Source organism: Stegostoma tigrinum, chromosome 3, assembly GCF_030684315.1.
Source record: "Stegostoma tigrinum isolate sSteTig4 chromosome 3, sSteTig4.hap1, whole genome shotgun sequence".
Taxonomy (NCBI): domain Eukaryota; kingdom Metazoa; phylum Chordata; class Chondrichthyes; order Orectolobiformes; family Stegostomatidae; genus Stegostoma; species Stegostoma tigrinum.
In genome coordinates, this window is record NC_081356.1 from 89,037,416 (window position 1) to 89,053,879 (window position 16,464).

Consider the following 16,464-nt stretch of genomic DNA (forward strand, 5'->3'; position numbering starts at 1 on the left):
TGAAGAATGGTCTCGACCCAAAACATCAACTTTCCTGCTCCTCTGATGCTGATTGGCCTGCTGTGTACATCCAGCTTCCCACTGTGTTATCTCTGGGTAAATGTCAATGTTATAATGGTACTAGAACAGCTTGGCTAGGGGCTCAAAACTATTGTCTGTATACTGTCAGGACCCAGAGTCTTTGCAGTTCCGGTGGCTTTTTGCCATTTCTTGATTTCATGTGGAATGAATTGATTTGCTTGAAGACTGGCATCTGTGTTTCTCAAAGACCCCAGGATGAGGCTGAGAACCAGTTGGTACATCCAGAAGAAGACGAATGGAAGTGTTTCAGCACTGTCTTTTGAACTGATGTGGAGGGCTCCTGCATCATTGACAATGGGAACATTTGTGGAGCCTCTTCCTGCTGTTAGTTGCCTAATTGTCTACCACCATTTATGACTGGATGCGGCAGGGCTACAGAGCTTAGATCTGCTGGTTGTGGGATAGTGTTTGTGTGATTGCTCAGCCCTATTGTATGCTGCTTCTATTTTTTTTATGCAAAGTAGCCTGTGTTACAGCTTCACTAGGCTGACACATCATTCTCAGAAATGCCCGGTACTACTCCTAGTATGCCTTCCTGCATTCACTGTTGAAACAGAGTTGATATACTGGCCTGAGGGTTACAGAGTAGGGGATATACTAGTCCATGAAGATACAGATTCTGGTCAAATGTGGTGCTTCTGCTGCTGATGGCTCAGAGCACTTCATAGATGTTTAGTTTCAAGTTGGTGTATCTGTTTGAAGTTGTACTACTTAGCACAGGAATGGTGCCATACGATACAATGAATGTATTCTCAATTTGAAGGTGGTTCTGTGAGGTGGCAAGTCATGGACCAACGTAACTGTGACAGGATGAGAACAAGTAGATTTTTCTCTCCTGTTGATCCCTTTACCAATTGCTGCAGAAGAGCGTCAAAACTGTGTTCCACTGTGCGTGGCATTAAACAGCCCTAGCAAAATCAGAATCATTGGATATTGGAGGCAAACTGTCCACTGGTTGGCGTCATCCTTGGCAGATAGGAAGATGATTGTGGTGGTTGGAGGTCGGTCAGCTCAGCTCTGCTTGAGTGCTTTAGGGTAGAATCCTCAGCCCAACTACCTTCAGCTGCTTCATCAATGACCTTCCCTCCATCATTAGGTAAGAAGTAGGATATTCACTGATGATTACATAATGTTCAACATCATTCCCAACTCCCTAAGAGTCCATTTTTAAATGCAACAAGATCTGGACAATATCCAGGCTTGGACTGAAAAGAGGCATAATATTCATGCCACATAAATGCCAGGCAATGACCATCTCCAATAAGAGACAATCTAACTACTGCTCCTTGATATTCAATAGTATTACCATCACTGAATCCCACACTATCAACATCCTGGGGTTATCATTGACCAGAAACTCAACTGGACTCATCATACGAATAAAGGTAGTAAGAACTGCCGATGCTGGAGTCAAGATACTGCTTACAGTAACAGGTCAGATGCTAGAAATACTGCTGCAAATAACTTGCCTGCTGACTCCTGAAGGCCTGCCCAACATTTACAAGACACAAGCCAGGAATGTGATGGAATATTCCCCACTTGCCTGGATGGGTACAAGTCCAATAACACTCAAGATACTTGACACTATCCAGGACAAAGCAGCCTGCTTGATTGTCACGAAATCCACAAACGTTCACTTGCTCCATCGCCGATGCTCAAGCAGCAGTGTGCACAGTCTACAAGATGCACTTCAGAAATTCACTGAAGATCCTTAGACAGCACCTTCCAAACCCATGACCAGTTTCATCTAGAAGGACAAGAGCAGCAAGTACATGAAAAAGCTACCACCTGCGAGTTCCCTGCCAAGCCAGTTACCATCCTGACTCAAAGATACACCACTGTTCCTTCATTGTCTCTGGGTCAAAATCCTGAAAATCCCTTTCTAAGGGCATTATGGGTCAACATACAGCACATAGACTGGAGCAGTTCAGGAAGGCAGCTCACTGCCACCCTTCTGAAAGGAAACTAGTGAAGGACACTAAATGCTAGCCAGCAAGTGACATCCACATCCTACAATCGAACACAAAAATAGACTCAGTCTGGCAGCTATGTCCAGCTTGGCCAGTAGTGGTAATATCAAGTCACTCTTTGTGATGGACAATAGAAACTCCCAACTAGAGAGCATTCTGTGCACCTGCCACCCTCAGATTCTTCTGAGTGCCATATAGATGAGACCAGGGAAGGAAGGAGGATTGTTTCCCTAAGGAGCGTGAGTGAAACAATTCGGTTTTGACAACAATTGATAATAGTTAAGTGGCCATCATTAGGATAGCTTTTACTTCCTAATTTCATTGAATACAAATTTCACCATGTGCCAGGACAGAATTCAAATGTCTATCCCCTGTCATCAGACTGAGGTCCTAGATCATAGTCCAGTTAAATTGCCACTATGCTCTGCCACTCCTGCAGAGTGATGCTAATCACATATTTCGAAATAAAACTGCAAGGTGTTTCAATTAACTTGTAGTTTACCTTGAATACCTAAACAGGTATTGGCTAGCACACTTTAAGTGTGTGTTTTCCAGGTCTTATGTTTCTTATTCTTTTAAATGAATGGGGGAGAAACACAATGAAGGACAATGAAGGACATGAAGGAGAAACAAGCTGGCAAATGCAAAAGTAGAGAATTTTGTCCATAACCTGTATGTTTTCCCAACTTATTGTATCAGTGATAATGGGAACTGCAGATGCTGGAGAATCCAAGATAACAAAGTGTGGAGCTGGATGAACACAGCAGGCCAAGCAGCTTCTCAGGAACACAAATGCTGACGTTTCGGGCCTAGACCCTTCATCAGAGAGGGGGATGGGGAGAGGGAACTGGAATAAATAGGGGGATAGGGGGAGGCGGTCCGAAGATGGAGAGAAAAGAAGATAGGTAGAGAGGAGAGTATAGGTGAGGAGGTAGGGAGGGGATAGGTCAGTCCAGGGAAAACGGACAGGTCAAGGAGGCGGGATGAGGTGGTAGGTAGGAAATGGAGGTGCGGCTTGAGGTGGGAGGAAGGGATGGGTGAGAGGAAGAACAGGTTAGGGAAGCGGAGACAGGCTGGGCTGGTTTTGAGAAGCACTGTGGGGAGGGGTCAAGCTGGGCAGGTTTTTACAAGGGTGGGGATGGGAAAATGGCTTGGGTGGTGGGTTGGGATTGTAGATGGTGGAAGTGTCGGAGGATGATGCGTTGTATCCGGTGGTTGGTGGGGTGGTATGTGAGAATGAGGGGGATCCTCTGGGGGCGGTTGTGGCGGGGGCGGGGTGTGAGGGATGTGTTGCGGGAAATGCTGGAGACGCGGTCAAGGGCGTTCTCGACCACTGTGGGGGGAAAGTTGCGGTCCTGGAAGAACGTGGACATCTGGGATGTGCGGGAGTGGAATGCCTCATCCTGGAAGCAGATGTGGCGGAGGCAGAGGAATTGGGAATAGGGGATGGAATTTTTGCAGGAGGGTGGGTGGGAGGAGGTGTATTCTAGGTAGCTGTGGGAGTCAGTGGGCTTGAAATGGGCATCAGTTTCTAGCTGGTTACCTGAGATGGAGACTGAGAGGTCCAGGAAGGTGAGGGATGTGTTGGAGATGGCCCAGGTGAACTTGAGGTTGGGGTGGAAGGTGTTGGTGAAGTGGATGAACTGTTTGAGCTCCTCTGGGGAGCAAGGGGTGAACAGTTCATCCCGCCTCTTGCTCCCCAGAGGAGCTCGAACAGTTCATCCCGTCTCTTGCTCCCCAGAGGAGCTCGAACAGTTCATCCCGCATCTTGCTCCCCAGAGGAGCTCAAACAGTTCATCCACTTCACCAACACCTACCACCCTAACCTTAAGTTCACCTGGGCCATCTCCAACACATCCCTCACCTTCCTGGACCTCTCAGTCTCCATCTCAGGTAACCAGCTAGAAACTGACGTACATTTCAAGCCCACTGACTCTCACAGCTACCTAGAATACACCTCCTCCCACCCACCCTCCTGCAAAAATTCCATCCCCTATTCCCAATTCCTCCGCCTCCGCCACATCTGCTCCCAGGATGAGGCATTCCACTCCCGTACATCCCAGATGTCCACATTCTTCCATGACTGCCACTTTCCCCCCGCAGTGGTTGAGAATGCCCTTGACTGCATCTCCCGCATTTCCTGCAACACATCCCTCACACCCCGCCCCCGCCACAACCGCCCCCAGAGGATTCCCCTCATTCTCACATACCACCCCACCAACCTCCGGATACAACGCATCATCCTCCAACACTTCTACCATCTACAATCCCACCCCACCACCCAAGCCATTTTTCCATCCCCACCCTTGTCAAAACCTGCCCAGCTTGACCCCTCCCCCCAGTACATCCCAAAACCAGCCCAGCCTGTCTCTGCTTCCCTAACCTGTTCTTCCTCTCACCCATCCCTTCCTCCCACCTCAAGCCACACCTCCATTTCCTACCTACCACCTCATCCTGCCTCCTTGACCTGCCCGTCTTCCCTGAACTGACCTATCCCCTCCCCTACCTCCTCACCTATACTCTCCTCTCTACCTATCTTCTTTTCTCTCCATCTTCGGTCCGCCTCCCCCTCTGTCCATATTTATTCCTGTTCCCTCTCCGCATCCCCCTCTCTGATGAAGGGCCTAGGCCCGAAACGTCAGCTTTTGTGCTCCTGAGATGCTGATTGGCCTGCTGTGTTCATCCAGCTCCACACTTTGTTATCTTGTATACCAACTTATGTTGGGCTATTTTTTGAGACTGAGTCAAGCATTTAAACTCAAATGTATTGAAAGCACCAAAATACCATAGAGAATTGAAGCAATAGAACTAGAATTCTGCCATGCAACACTTGTTTTTGATGGATAGAAAATGGGTTTTCATTTTGAGCCAGAAGCACCTCTCTAATTGAATACCCTCCATCTTGACCAGTGAAACCATTCTGAATCAATTATTGCTGCCATCCCAATCTCCATCACCCTCTAGCTTCTGAGTGGTTTCCTTCCCAACTGGTCCCCCATCCTGATTGTGAATGCATTTAATTTGATTTAATGATTTATTTATTTATTGCCACATGTATTTCACAGTGAAATGCAGCAAGACACAGTGAAAAGCTTTCATTTTTCATCATAATGCACCAAAAACCTTTTTGATAGTTTAAGAGAAAATGAAGTAAAATAGCTTAAAAAGAGAAGTCCATCTGTATATAAATTCTGAGTTGGTTCAAAACCACGACTGCCTTGCTGATCTTTGGGCCCCATCTTTCACTGTAGGGCTAATTCACCTTCACCACCACCCATGCTGGGCACAATGCTTGGCAGCTGAATAATTGACTCAATCCCCCTGCTGGCAGCAAGTTCATTGAGCACAGTATTGGGAGTGGTGCTTGCCTCTGAAAACAAGAAACGTGAGGGATTTTCGTCGTTCATTACTTTATCTGTGACCAGTGGGAGGTATCTGTGCTGATATTGGATTAGACTTGGCTGAGATGTCCCCTGTAGCTTGATGACATGCACCATGAACATGCAAGCATGCATTGTGCCTACTTGACTATGCTATACTTAAGGACTCGCCTGTGTGAAAGTGAATCAAAGTAAGAAACTACACCTGCAGCAGAAGGGGAAGGAGGAAAGGGGAAGATTGTCAAGAAAAGTGAGTAGCACATGCTAGTAGTATGAAACACTGCTGTAATGTGTCAGTACTGCCATTTTGAGCATGACATCTTTCAGGTTTTTGTGAGTTGTAAATGGAAATTTCAAATAATGTTCGATAATGTGTAAGCATGTTGGAAGAGTGGCCTTGGAACTACGAATTCACATCATTCACTAGTCCCTTGTTAGTTCTTTTGAGTCTTCTATTTCAAAAATAACCAGCAGTAAAGCGTTAGTCTTCAACAAGATCAAAGGTTAGATTATCATATGATTATTTCTGAAAGCTGCTAAGAAAAATGGTACTGTTATTGGTTAAAATGCAGCCAAAAAATCAAAATAATTATGGAAAAGCATCTTTACAAAGATGCAAGTAACGTGTTGTGTTATAGTCCTGGCTGGCTTGAAGGTTTCTCATTCTGAGTTGAAGGTAACAAATTCTTGAACTCAACATTCAGCAGCAGCGACAGTGATTGTAGTTGAATAGTAGGGGCTTTTCTTCCAAAGACAGACTGAGCAGAACATGCTCTGGAAGGGAGTGAAGATACCTTTTCTTTTCAAGCCCAGTAGCTTGTGACCATTGGGAGTCTCGTTCATTACAGCAGTCCTGAGCTAGTTTGCCTTATTCTAACTCCATGCTGAGAACCTTCCCTCTCGAATGTCGTCGCTCAGAGTTTTTCCTGGAATTCTGTCAGAATGGTGTTTTATACCTTGACTTTTCGTAGCCTAAGCAAATGGCTACTATATTAACTTGGAATCATTGTTTAATCAAAGAGCATTTAGTTATGCCGGATTTCCCTGTGATGTCCTTTTAATCGCAGAAGTTCTGAAGTCCCAAACCATTATAAGGACCCAAAAACAGAAGTTGCTGGAGAAGCTCAGCAGGTCTGGCAGCGTCTGTGAAGCAAAAAAAAATGTTAACATTTCGGGCCCAGTGTCCCTTCCTCAGAACTGGTTGTTCAGTTCTGAGGGAGGGTCACTGGGCCTGAAATGCTAACACTGATTTTTTTCTTCACAGACGCTGCCAGACCTGCTGAGCTTTTCCACCAACTTCTGTTTTTGTTCCAGGTTTACAGCATCCACAGTTCTTTCAGTTTTCATTATAAGGACCCATGGGTTGGTCAGATCCTAACAACTAACTGCATAAAAATAGCTCTCTGTATCTTCATAATCAAAGACCCCTCCCATCCCTGTTATAATCTTTTCAAACCTCTTCCATCAGGCAGAATATATAAAAGCTTTAACGCACATACCAACACATTAAAGAACAACTTCTTTCGTGTTGGTTTTAGACTGCTGAATGTTCTCTCAAATTTCAAATCTGATGTTGATCCTGCTTTTGCATACCTCTTGTGCTGCCTTGCCTTTGTATACCTCACTCTGTCTGGTCACCCTATGATCTGTATGTTGTTGTATGTTATGATCTGCCTGTATTGCACGCATAACAGAACTTTACACTGTACTTCTGTACATGTGACAACAATAAATCAAATCAAATCAAATCTTCAATGTGCTTGACTCTCATCTACCATCTGGGCAATTAGGATGGTTAATAATGCTGACCTGGCCAATGATGCCAATGTCCCATGAACAAATTATTTAAAAAGTCAGATCAGCCATGATCTCATTAAATGGCAGAGCAGGCTCAAAGAGCTGAATGGCATACTCCTGCTCCTAGTTTGTAAGTTAGTATGATCATAATAATGAGGCACCCAATTTTAGGTCAGTTAATTTGTGGTTGGGCATATTTTTATGTGTAGTCAATGACGAACCAAAATCTCTGACTTCAGCTGTAGACAACAGTAGGTTCTTTACTCAGAGAGAGTTAGTGGCGTGGAATGCATTACCAGAGAGGGTAGTGGAGTTGGCCTCATTTGGGGCATTTAAGCAGCTATTAGATAGGCATATGGATGGTAGTATAAGGTAGGGGTGGAGGTTAGAAAGACGTTAGGTTTAGGGTAAAAGTTTGGCACAACATCATGGGCTGAAGGGCCTGTACTGTGCTGTACTGTTCTATGTTCTATGTTAACAATTGTTACAGCATTGGTCAGTCATGAATTAGTTCAGGCTATGATTAAGATGTCATAAAGCGTAGAATCAATTTTGATTTAAATCTTAAACTGTTGGACAACAGGAACTCACTGGGAATTCCAAATCAGTTATGCCCTCAACTATGCCTGGTGAGTAATCTGTCAGCTTTTGGTTTTCTACGTTATTAATAACCTGTGGACCAACTCTATTTAGCAGACCTTTAAAAAATAAAGATTTGAATTTCAATTAATTACAGATAGGAAACTGTGGGAAGTATACACTCTGTATGAAGAGTCCCCTATCAGTAACTTATAATAACTCATTAGAGATGCTGCCAACATTGACCCTAGATCCTCACCCCTCCAATACAGAAGGAGGTTGTGAGGCATGTCATTGACATTCCTTAGCTCGAAGAGACTGGATGCAGGGGAGGCACCAAAGGGAGATGGTAGATAGGCTAATGCAGAGCCCATATTGAAAACAGAGTGTCGCGGGCAAATAATAACTCAGTAGGGGAACCTAAGGAGGGAATTTCAGACCTTAAGGCCTTGATAGTCAGTATTGAAGCAGTGAGGTTGGTGATAATCAAGAGGCCACTGAGCAGAGAAATGCAGAGTACCCAAAGAGTTATAGAATGGAGAAAGTTGGAGAGATGGAAAGGACAAATTGATGAAGGGAGTCAGACACATGGTGAAATTATTTAAATCAAGGTGTTGATGGACTCAACTGGGAGCCAATAAAAGTCAGAGACCAAAGGAGTGATGGTCGATGGGTGTGAACTGGTACATATGTATTCGTTCTGAATGAGCTCCCGTTTGTATACGATAGAAGGCTAAGCAGGACACTGCTGGAATCACTCATTCTCAACATGACAAAGCCAGCAGTCAGAATTCTGGCAGCAAATAAGCTAATGTAGAGGCAGTGACAGGTGATATTAGGGTGAAAATACTATAGATGTCCTCACCACCATCAGACACCCTGTTTAAAACCATGCGCAGTGAGGGCTCGCAAACTCCAGCTCGTATTATGCTTGGGGATCTACTTTCTTAAAAGAACATTGGAAGCCTCTTACAAGTATTTTCAGTGGCTGATCATGATAGTAACTAAACTGTGCAAAAGTAAAACTTATGAACTAGCAAGCCATGTTTTGCTCTGAGATCGGACTTTGCCAGTGTTGTTATCAACTGGGACAAGCTGGGTAGGCAATGGTCTAGTGGTATTATCACTTGACTATTAATCCAGAGACTCAGATAATGTCCTGGAGCCCTGAGTTCGAATCCTGCCATGGCAGATGGTGGAATGTGAATTCAATAAAATAATTAAGAACCTAAAGATGACCATTGTCGATTTGTTGGAAAAGCCCATCTGGTTTACTAATGTCCTTTAGGGAAGGAAACTGCTGTCCTTACTTGGTCTGGCCTACATGTGACTCCAGTCCCACAGCAATGTGGTTGACTCTTAACTTCCCTCTGGGCAGTTAGGGATGGGCACTAAATGCTGCCGAACGAGTGATTCCCTCATCCCATAAATGAGTAAAGGATAACAAACCTAATGCCGCTCTTTGGTCATGCAGCCAAGAGGTGACATAATGGTGAGAAATAGAAGAGAGCCAAATATAGATCCACAGACAACTTCATAGCTAACAGTTCAAGAGCAGGAATTGTAGACATAATCTGGCAGAGAAAGAAGAGATAGCAATGGAACTTTGTAAAGGTTGTCCCTCATGGTTGTACAACAGTGGTAGGGTGCATGGTCAGTGGTGACATAAGTTGTAGTGGTTTGAAAGGATAAGGAAGGACAGTGTATGATTGACACTCTAACGGATCATATAAACACAGAAAATGCTAAAGAAATTTGGCTGTTGAGAATACTGGATTCAAAATACTAACTCTGTTTTTCTTTTCAGTGGTGTTGCCAAACCTGCTGAGTTTCTTCACAATTCTGTGTTTGTTTCAGATTTCTAGCATCTACAGCATTTTGCTTTTATTTGAGTGTTATAACACAGGATATCATTTCTGATAACAAAGTATAGAGCTGGATGAACAAAGTATAGAGCTGGATGAACACAGCAGGCCAAGCAGCACCTTAGGAGCACAAAACCTCAGATGCTGCTTGGCCTGCTGTGTTCATCCAGCTCTACACTTGTTATCTCAGATTCCCCAGCCTCTGTAGTCCCCATTATCTCTGATATCATTTGCGGTTTGCATTAGGGGCTGTTTCATTGCTGTGGTAACGCAGAAGTGTGCTTGTATCCCAAATTTCTGTTCCCACTTTATTTGTACAAACTGAATGAAAAATCTGCCCTCAACTAATGCAGTGTTATTTATGATAATGGCTTGTGACTTGTGTATTTGTGCAACTGTGAACAGTTTTTCAGAAAAAAGGAGATGCTTTTAAATCAGTGTTAATTCAGGAACTGTCAATATCCCAATTTAAAATTAATGCAAGTTAATTTTAGAAAATATGGAATGTATTTTCTCATTGTATTGGTGTACAGTACTTTGTGCCTTTATAAATTAAAAAAAATTAAAGCCGTTCAAAGCAAATAATATGTTTATGGCCCACAGATCCATACATCCCCAGAGTGCAGCGAATGCTTACAATTAAATTTGCCTTAAGACTATTTTGAGCTTTTGGGGGGGGCTTTTAAAATGAATGCAAGACATCTGCAATCCCTTGTGCTAATTGCACTGGTGTTGCACTAATTGCACTGATAAAAGCAACACAACTGAGCAGAAACTCAAAGTCATGGTGTTTCATTTTTCCTATAACTTTTTTAGCATCAAATTTTAACCATGCCTTCTTCTTTTTAGGTATTTGATTATGACTTTGCATTACAAGATGACTTCATGGGCTCAGTCTACCTGGATCTGACCAAGTTGGAATTAAACAGGTGACAGATTTTAAAATCTATCATCATAACTTTATTTATGTTGTATCCTGATCTCTTGTGTAATCAGCACTCTGTATGGAGGAGAAAGTCGACTTGGATTTGGTCATTCATGTTGATCATTCTCAGCTAGCGTTAATTCACGTTGGTGTGCCAACTTATTTAAGAGCTTAGAAAACATGCAGTCTCTTCTGGAGTACAGTATTTTCTGCTGGGAATCAATCAGCTTTCTTCATCAGACTAATCTCGGAATCACAGAATGGTTATTGCATCTTGATCTGGTCCTGTCTCAAATGCCCCAAGACTGTTGAAGAAGCAAATCACCTAGTAGCATGTCCCTGCCTTTCCCAGTAACCCTGCACACTTTCCTCTGTGGATAATGATCCAATTCGTTTTTGAAAGCTATGATTGAACCTGCCTCCACCACACCACTGCTAGAGTGAGAACAAGAAAAGTCCTAGGAAGTTGATGGCTCTGATTGCCAATTCTCTCTATATCTGGAATGCTCTGAAACAACTCCTTATCATCAGAGAATTCAGCAAGCTCTGCTCCTATTAAGGTAACACTTACAAAGGAAATGATTGACAATAAATAACTAGTTTAACTCCTACATCTATTAAGCTTCCAATGTACCACACATACTTGAACTACGCCTCCCCCCACCCTTATAATCCTGCGATCCCTGACAACCATCTCCTGACCAAATATCCGACTCCACATTTCAAGTCCCTCCTCACTCTCCTACTCACCACCCCCCCATTCCCCTACCCCCAGCCTGAACCCCTGCTGCCACCAATAACTTCCTTGACTACAAACCTGAACCCCTGGAATCTGACGCACGTTCCCTCACCTTCCATCCTTGACGTTACCCTCCACCACTACCACCCACCTGAACAACTCACACCTGTTGCTGGCCTTGATACCAGACGTCTTAGCCATTGCCATCTCCACCAGTACCAACCCCAGGATCTACTCTGAGCATTTCCCTGCCACCTATCACCTTCAATCCTTCGTACCCAACACCCTCCGGACATACCTACACCCCTACCAACCTGGCAACCTGATACCCTCTTCACCTGACACCATAAGACCTACTTTACTTACCATTTCACAGTAGCTGTCTGGCTACGCCATTGATGCTTAAATGTTAGAACGTGGCACACTGAATGCTGTAAGAGAGGCTGTGGTTTCACTTCCCCGGTTACTGTGCAGGACCTGAGAATCATGTTCATTTTATGTATGCTGCACATTTATGAAGGAGTCAGAATTAGGATTCCTGACAAACATTAAGAAATATGATTAAATGGCAATCCAATTGTCATTACCATGTCTCGGAGTGTTCAGGCCAGTATATCTATCGTATTTGATACCGATTGGTAGTGGATGCAAAAAGTGAAAAAGTAATAATTTCAAAGAACTGGATATTCTCTGGTGTTACTGACAGTGCCATGTTCATTACCCATCCTTAGATGTTCAGTGAAGATGTTGGGAAATTCCTTGTTAAATCACTAAAGTCCTTATGGTGATGCTAATCTCACAACGGTGTTCATTTGGAAATCCCAGGTCATGTCCACAACAATGAAAGAGCCACGGCATAGGTCAGGATGTCAGAATGGGCATGCTATTTGCAGGGAAACCTGAAGCTGATGGTATTCCCACAATGTTGTTCCTCTGTTGTACTTGTTGGCTTTTTTCAGCAAGAGGGAGATGATTTCTATTTATCCCTAGAACAACAGTGAGATGTACATTGTACACATTGCAGCCAGGAGATGGACATTGAGCGTGGTGACAATGAATCAACTAATTACGTCTTTATGATATTCACACAAATAAGACTATTTATCAAAAAATTCATTACTTGCTAATTTAAATAGGTATTTTTGAGTATTGATGAAAAAGACATCCTGTCAAAGATTTTTGTTTTCATTCTTCAAAACATTGCACTAGAGTTTCTCTTTGTGTATTGTTCAAACTCATGGAAAACTCTAAATCAGTCATGTTTGATCCTGAAAAGTACCCAGGCTACCTCATATTGTCAATTTCAGATTACCCTTGGATTACAGTATCACACATGTTCAAACAGTTGGTGTAGAGTAGCAACATGAGTGATATTCACCATGAACAGGATATTCCATCAATCCAAAAGCATGTCCTACCTATCACACAAATAACTAATGTGGTATGTGAATTTCCATATGTGCAATGCCTTGTAGGTAAGCATATTTCCCAAAGACTGGCAGATCATTTCAAATAGATGTCCCTTCAGCTGCTTGCAACAAACAAGATATTAACATACCCAACTAGTCCACACTTCTGAAACTCGCAATATATAGTCCTTAATATTGGATGTGATTCTATGATCAACATTTGCTGGATAATCCTGAATGTGCAAGGAATTATGCTGACACCCAATTTAGAATTATGGCTTTGGCTGTCTCTGTGGTTTACTTACATACTTGCAGCTACATATATTAATATCTAGTTTATAATTTTAAAAACACTGTCTCTTAACTGTCCATCAACATTAATGGGTGCATTCTCTATGACAACAGCTTTGCTAATCAGAGTCCACTTGCCAACCTATCAGCTCTTCCTCTCAAGCAATATAAATATTGGTTTTATCCTTGAATTTTGTATTTTTGAAAAATGCCCTAACATGCGCAAATTGAAAAACTTTGACAAAATGTGTCTTTTCTCAGCAGTACTGATATTTTCTATTACCAAATGACCATAGATATTTCTCCTTAAATTGTGATAAAATGACTTTTGCACTACTTTTGGAGAATGTAAACAGAAGTTTATAGAAATGTCAGAAATAAATAAAAAGTGCCTTTTATTTTAAAATTTAACCAAATACCAGTACTTTTGAAGGATTTTCTGAACTTAGTCTGATTATCTTGATTGCAATGTATCCAACTTTTGTTCTCCTAGGCCAACTGACATCACTTTAAATCTCAAGGACCCAAGCTGCCCTGTTCAAGAACTAGGGTGCCTGTCGATGACTGTTACATTAGTATACAGAGCAACTGATCCAACAGAGACTGTAAGTTTATAATTTTATTCTTCAAAATGTGGAAACATTTAGCAGATAACATTCTTTCAGCTGTAAACGTATTAGCTTTTCTGTAATTTTTCATTAAAATGGAGTGGACTGAATTGAATAACTACAGCAAACTACTGTGGAACTTAAAATGTAAATATCATTGGGTAAGTAAGTAGGGAGGATGAGGTAAGTAGGTAGTTGGGTGAGGTAAATGGGCTGGGCGCCAAGGTAGAAGCTGACTGAGATGGCAGGTAGAAAAGGCAGAGTGGCATTTTGCTGGGTTACAAGGGGGTAGTTGAGTCGGGTGGTATCTGCGTTTAATGGAAAGGTGGGTGAACTGGCTTGGTGGTTTGGGTGAGGAAAGTTTGTCAGTTCAGGGACCAGTCAGGTGAGAGTTGGTAGAGTAGAAATTGTCTGGAGAGCCGGATTCGGAACTGGAGTTGCGTGGCTAGGGTGACGGAGTCAGGATGGCTGGGGAATAGGGTGGTGGAGTGGGAGTCAGTGGAGTAGGTAGCTAGGGTTTCAGTTTTGTGGTTACACTGAAGTTAGAGTAGGAATTTTCTTTCTGGTATTTCTTAGATAACTATCTAGCAAAAATACTACAGCTGTTGTGGAAGTCTAAAGTGCAGGAGAGCTTTGCAGAGCACCCCAGGGAGCTGGGGCTTAGCTGTCAGAAGTTCAAACTTCCTACACAATTCCCACAGAGTCAATGCAATAGCGATTCTATAGAGTACTGACACACATGCTGGGTTATATATCCAGTTTCCGACTATTTGGAGACTGAGAGATCTCTGCTGTTTGCTTCTTCTTGCACAAAAGGACATTTTTTTATATAGTGTTTAAGGGTAGGCAGTTGCATTCTTGAATTCCATTAACATAGACTGGCAGATCAGCATCTGGGCTAGTTACTCAGGTAGTCCTGTATGAAAGTTATTTCATGTTTTCTGTGTTAGTCTTTAGTTTTGTGAAATTTATTTTGCTGTGTTATGTTACTATTTTTAAGATCATTTGATCTGAAGAAAAACTTGGGGAGTGACTGCATCACAAATTTGTGCAAATTCCACATTTATATGTATTAAACATATATGAGAACTTTTAGGAGTTTAATTTCGTCAATGAGTATGGTCCTAGGGCAACATAACAACATCTTTACATTACACGAAAGGATTTTTGAATGTTATTGTATGAATAGTTGTCAAGCTAATTTGTTGTCTATCCTTTAGTTTGCAAAAATAAATAGCATGCAGTAAAGGAATGCACAAGTACAAAGAAAGTTAAATAACAATGAATTGCCTTTTACCCGGAATAACTTAAACAGATAGCCAAAATTAAGATCCCTTCAGATCTTAATTATCACAATAAAACATTGTATATTTGCATTAGGTTGAAATTGAAAATTCTCAAATAGAATCTGAAATTACAAAAACAGTTCTATCAGAGAAAGATAGGAGCTGAAGTAGGCCATTCAGCCGATCAAACTTGCCGTATTATCCAATATGATCACGGCTAGTGAAACATTTCCATGCCTTTTACTCACCCCATCCCATAGCCACGTAGATCGCTGGTAATTAGAAATCTATTTTCTCTACCTTAAATATACAGAAAGTCTGAGCCTCCACAGCTTTCTGTGGGAGCAAATTCCAGAGATTCACTAATTTCTGAGCAAAATAATTTCTCCCCATCTCAGATCTAAGTGGCATCTACCTTATTTTTAAATTGTGCTCCCTGCTTTTAGACTCCCCAACCTGCATCTACACCTTCAAGTGTTTTGTAGGTTTTAATTAGATCACCTCATTCTTTGAAATTCTGGAGAATACAGGCCTGGTTTGTCCAATTTTTCTTCATCAGACAATCCTGCCATTCTGGACACAAGTCTGATGAACCTTAGTTGCACTCTCACTAAGGCAGTAACATTTTCCCTGTGATAGAGATCAAAATTACACACAGATGTAGTCTAACCAAGCTGCTAGACAACTGAAGCAAGACTTCACTGGTCAGGTACTCAAACTTCCTTATGCTAAAGGCAAACATTCTATTATCCTTCCTAGTAATTTACTGCATCCACACATTAGCCTTCATTTAGTTATTAACAAAGATATCCCTTTGTACCTCTACACTTTGCGACTTCTTACCATTTAGGAAATACTCTGCACATCTGTTTCTTCTGCCAAAGTGGATAATCTTACATTTTTCCACATTATATTCCATCTGCTATATTCTTGACCATGCATGAAGCTTGTTCAAATCCCCGTGAAGCCACTTTACATCTTCGCCATAACATATTTCCACTTAGATTTGCATTAGCCTCAAATTTGTAAATGTTACATTTAGTACCCATCTACAAGTCATGATGTATATCGGGCTGGGGCCTAAGTCCTTGTCATACCTCGAAGGTTCATGGTCTGCCAAGGTTAGTTTTATTCCTCCTTTCTGTTTTCTTTCTGCAAGTCAATAATTAGTTCATGCCAGTACATTACCACCTAATCTTTCTAACCAACATCTTGTGGGAAACTTCATTGAAATCTTTCTGAAAATCTATGTGTGCTACATCCATTGGCTTTCCTTTATTAACTTTGGTAGAAACAACTTCAAAAATGTGAAACAAGTTTGTAAATATGATTTTAAGTAATCCAGAGTTTCCTTTGTATTACAGTTAACTGACTTTGTTGGATTTTTGTACCTCAAGGGAATGTAAAGTTGCTATAAGCCATGTAATAGCTTTTACACATAATTCATTGCCTATGTATAAACGTGCCTTTGTGTATTTTCCCAATCCAACACAGCCACTTTGTGTCATATGTCTTCATAATTTTCCTTATTAAA

General features: G+C 42.0%; 1 protein-coding gene across 18 annotated transcripts in view; it reads left to right on the top strand.

Annotated features, from left to right (window-relative positions):
* Positions 1-16,464, top strand: part of LOC125450983 (multiple C2 and transmembrane domain-containing protein 1-like) — a 562,377-nt gene that overhangs the window by 218,174 nt on the left and 327,739 nt on the right. For all 18 annotated transcript variants that reach the window (XM_048527527.2, XM_048527528.2, XM_048527529.2 and 15 more), the window contains 2 exons: positions 10,522-10,601; positions 13,530-13,641. In XM_048527527.2, the coding sequence (XP_048383484.1) occupies positions 10,522-10,601; positions 13,530-13,641 (192 nt within the window). The remainder of the gene's footprint in view (positions 1-10,521; positions 10,602-13,529; positions 13,642-16,464) is intronic.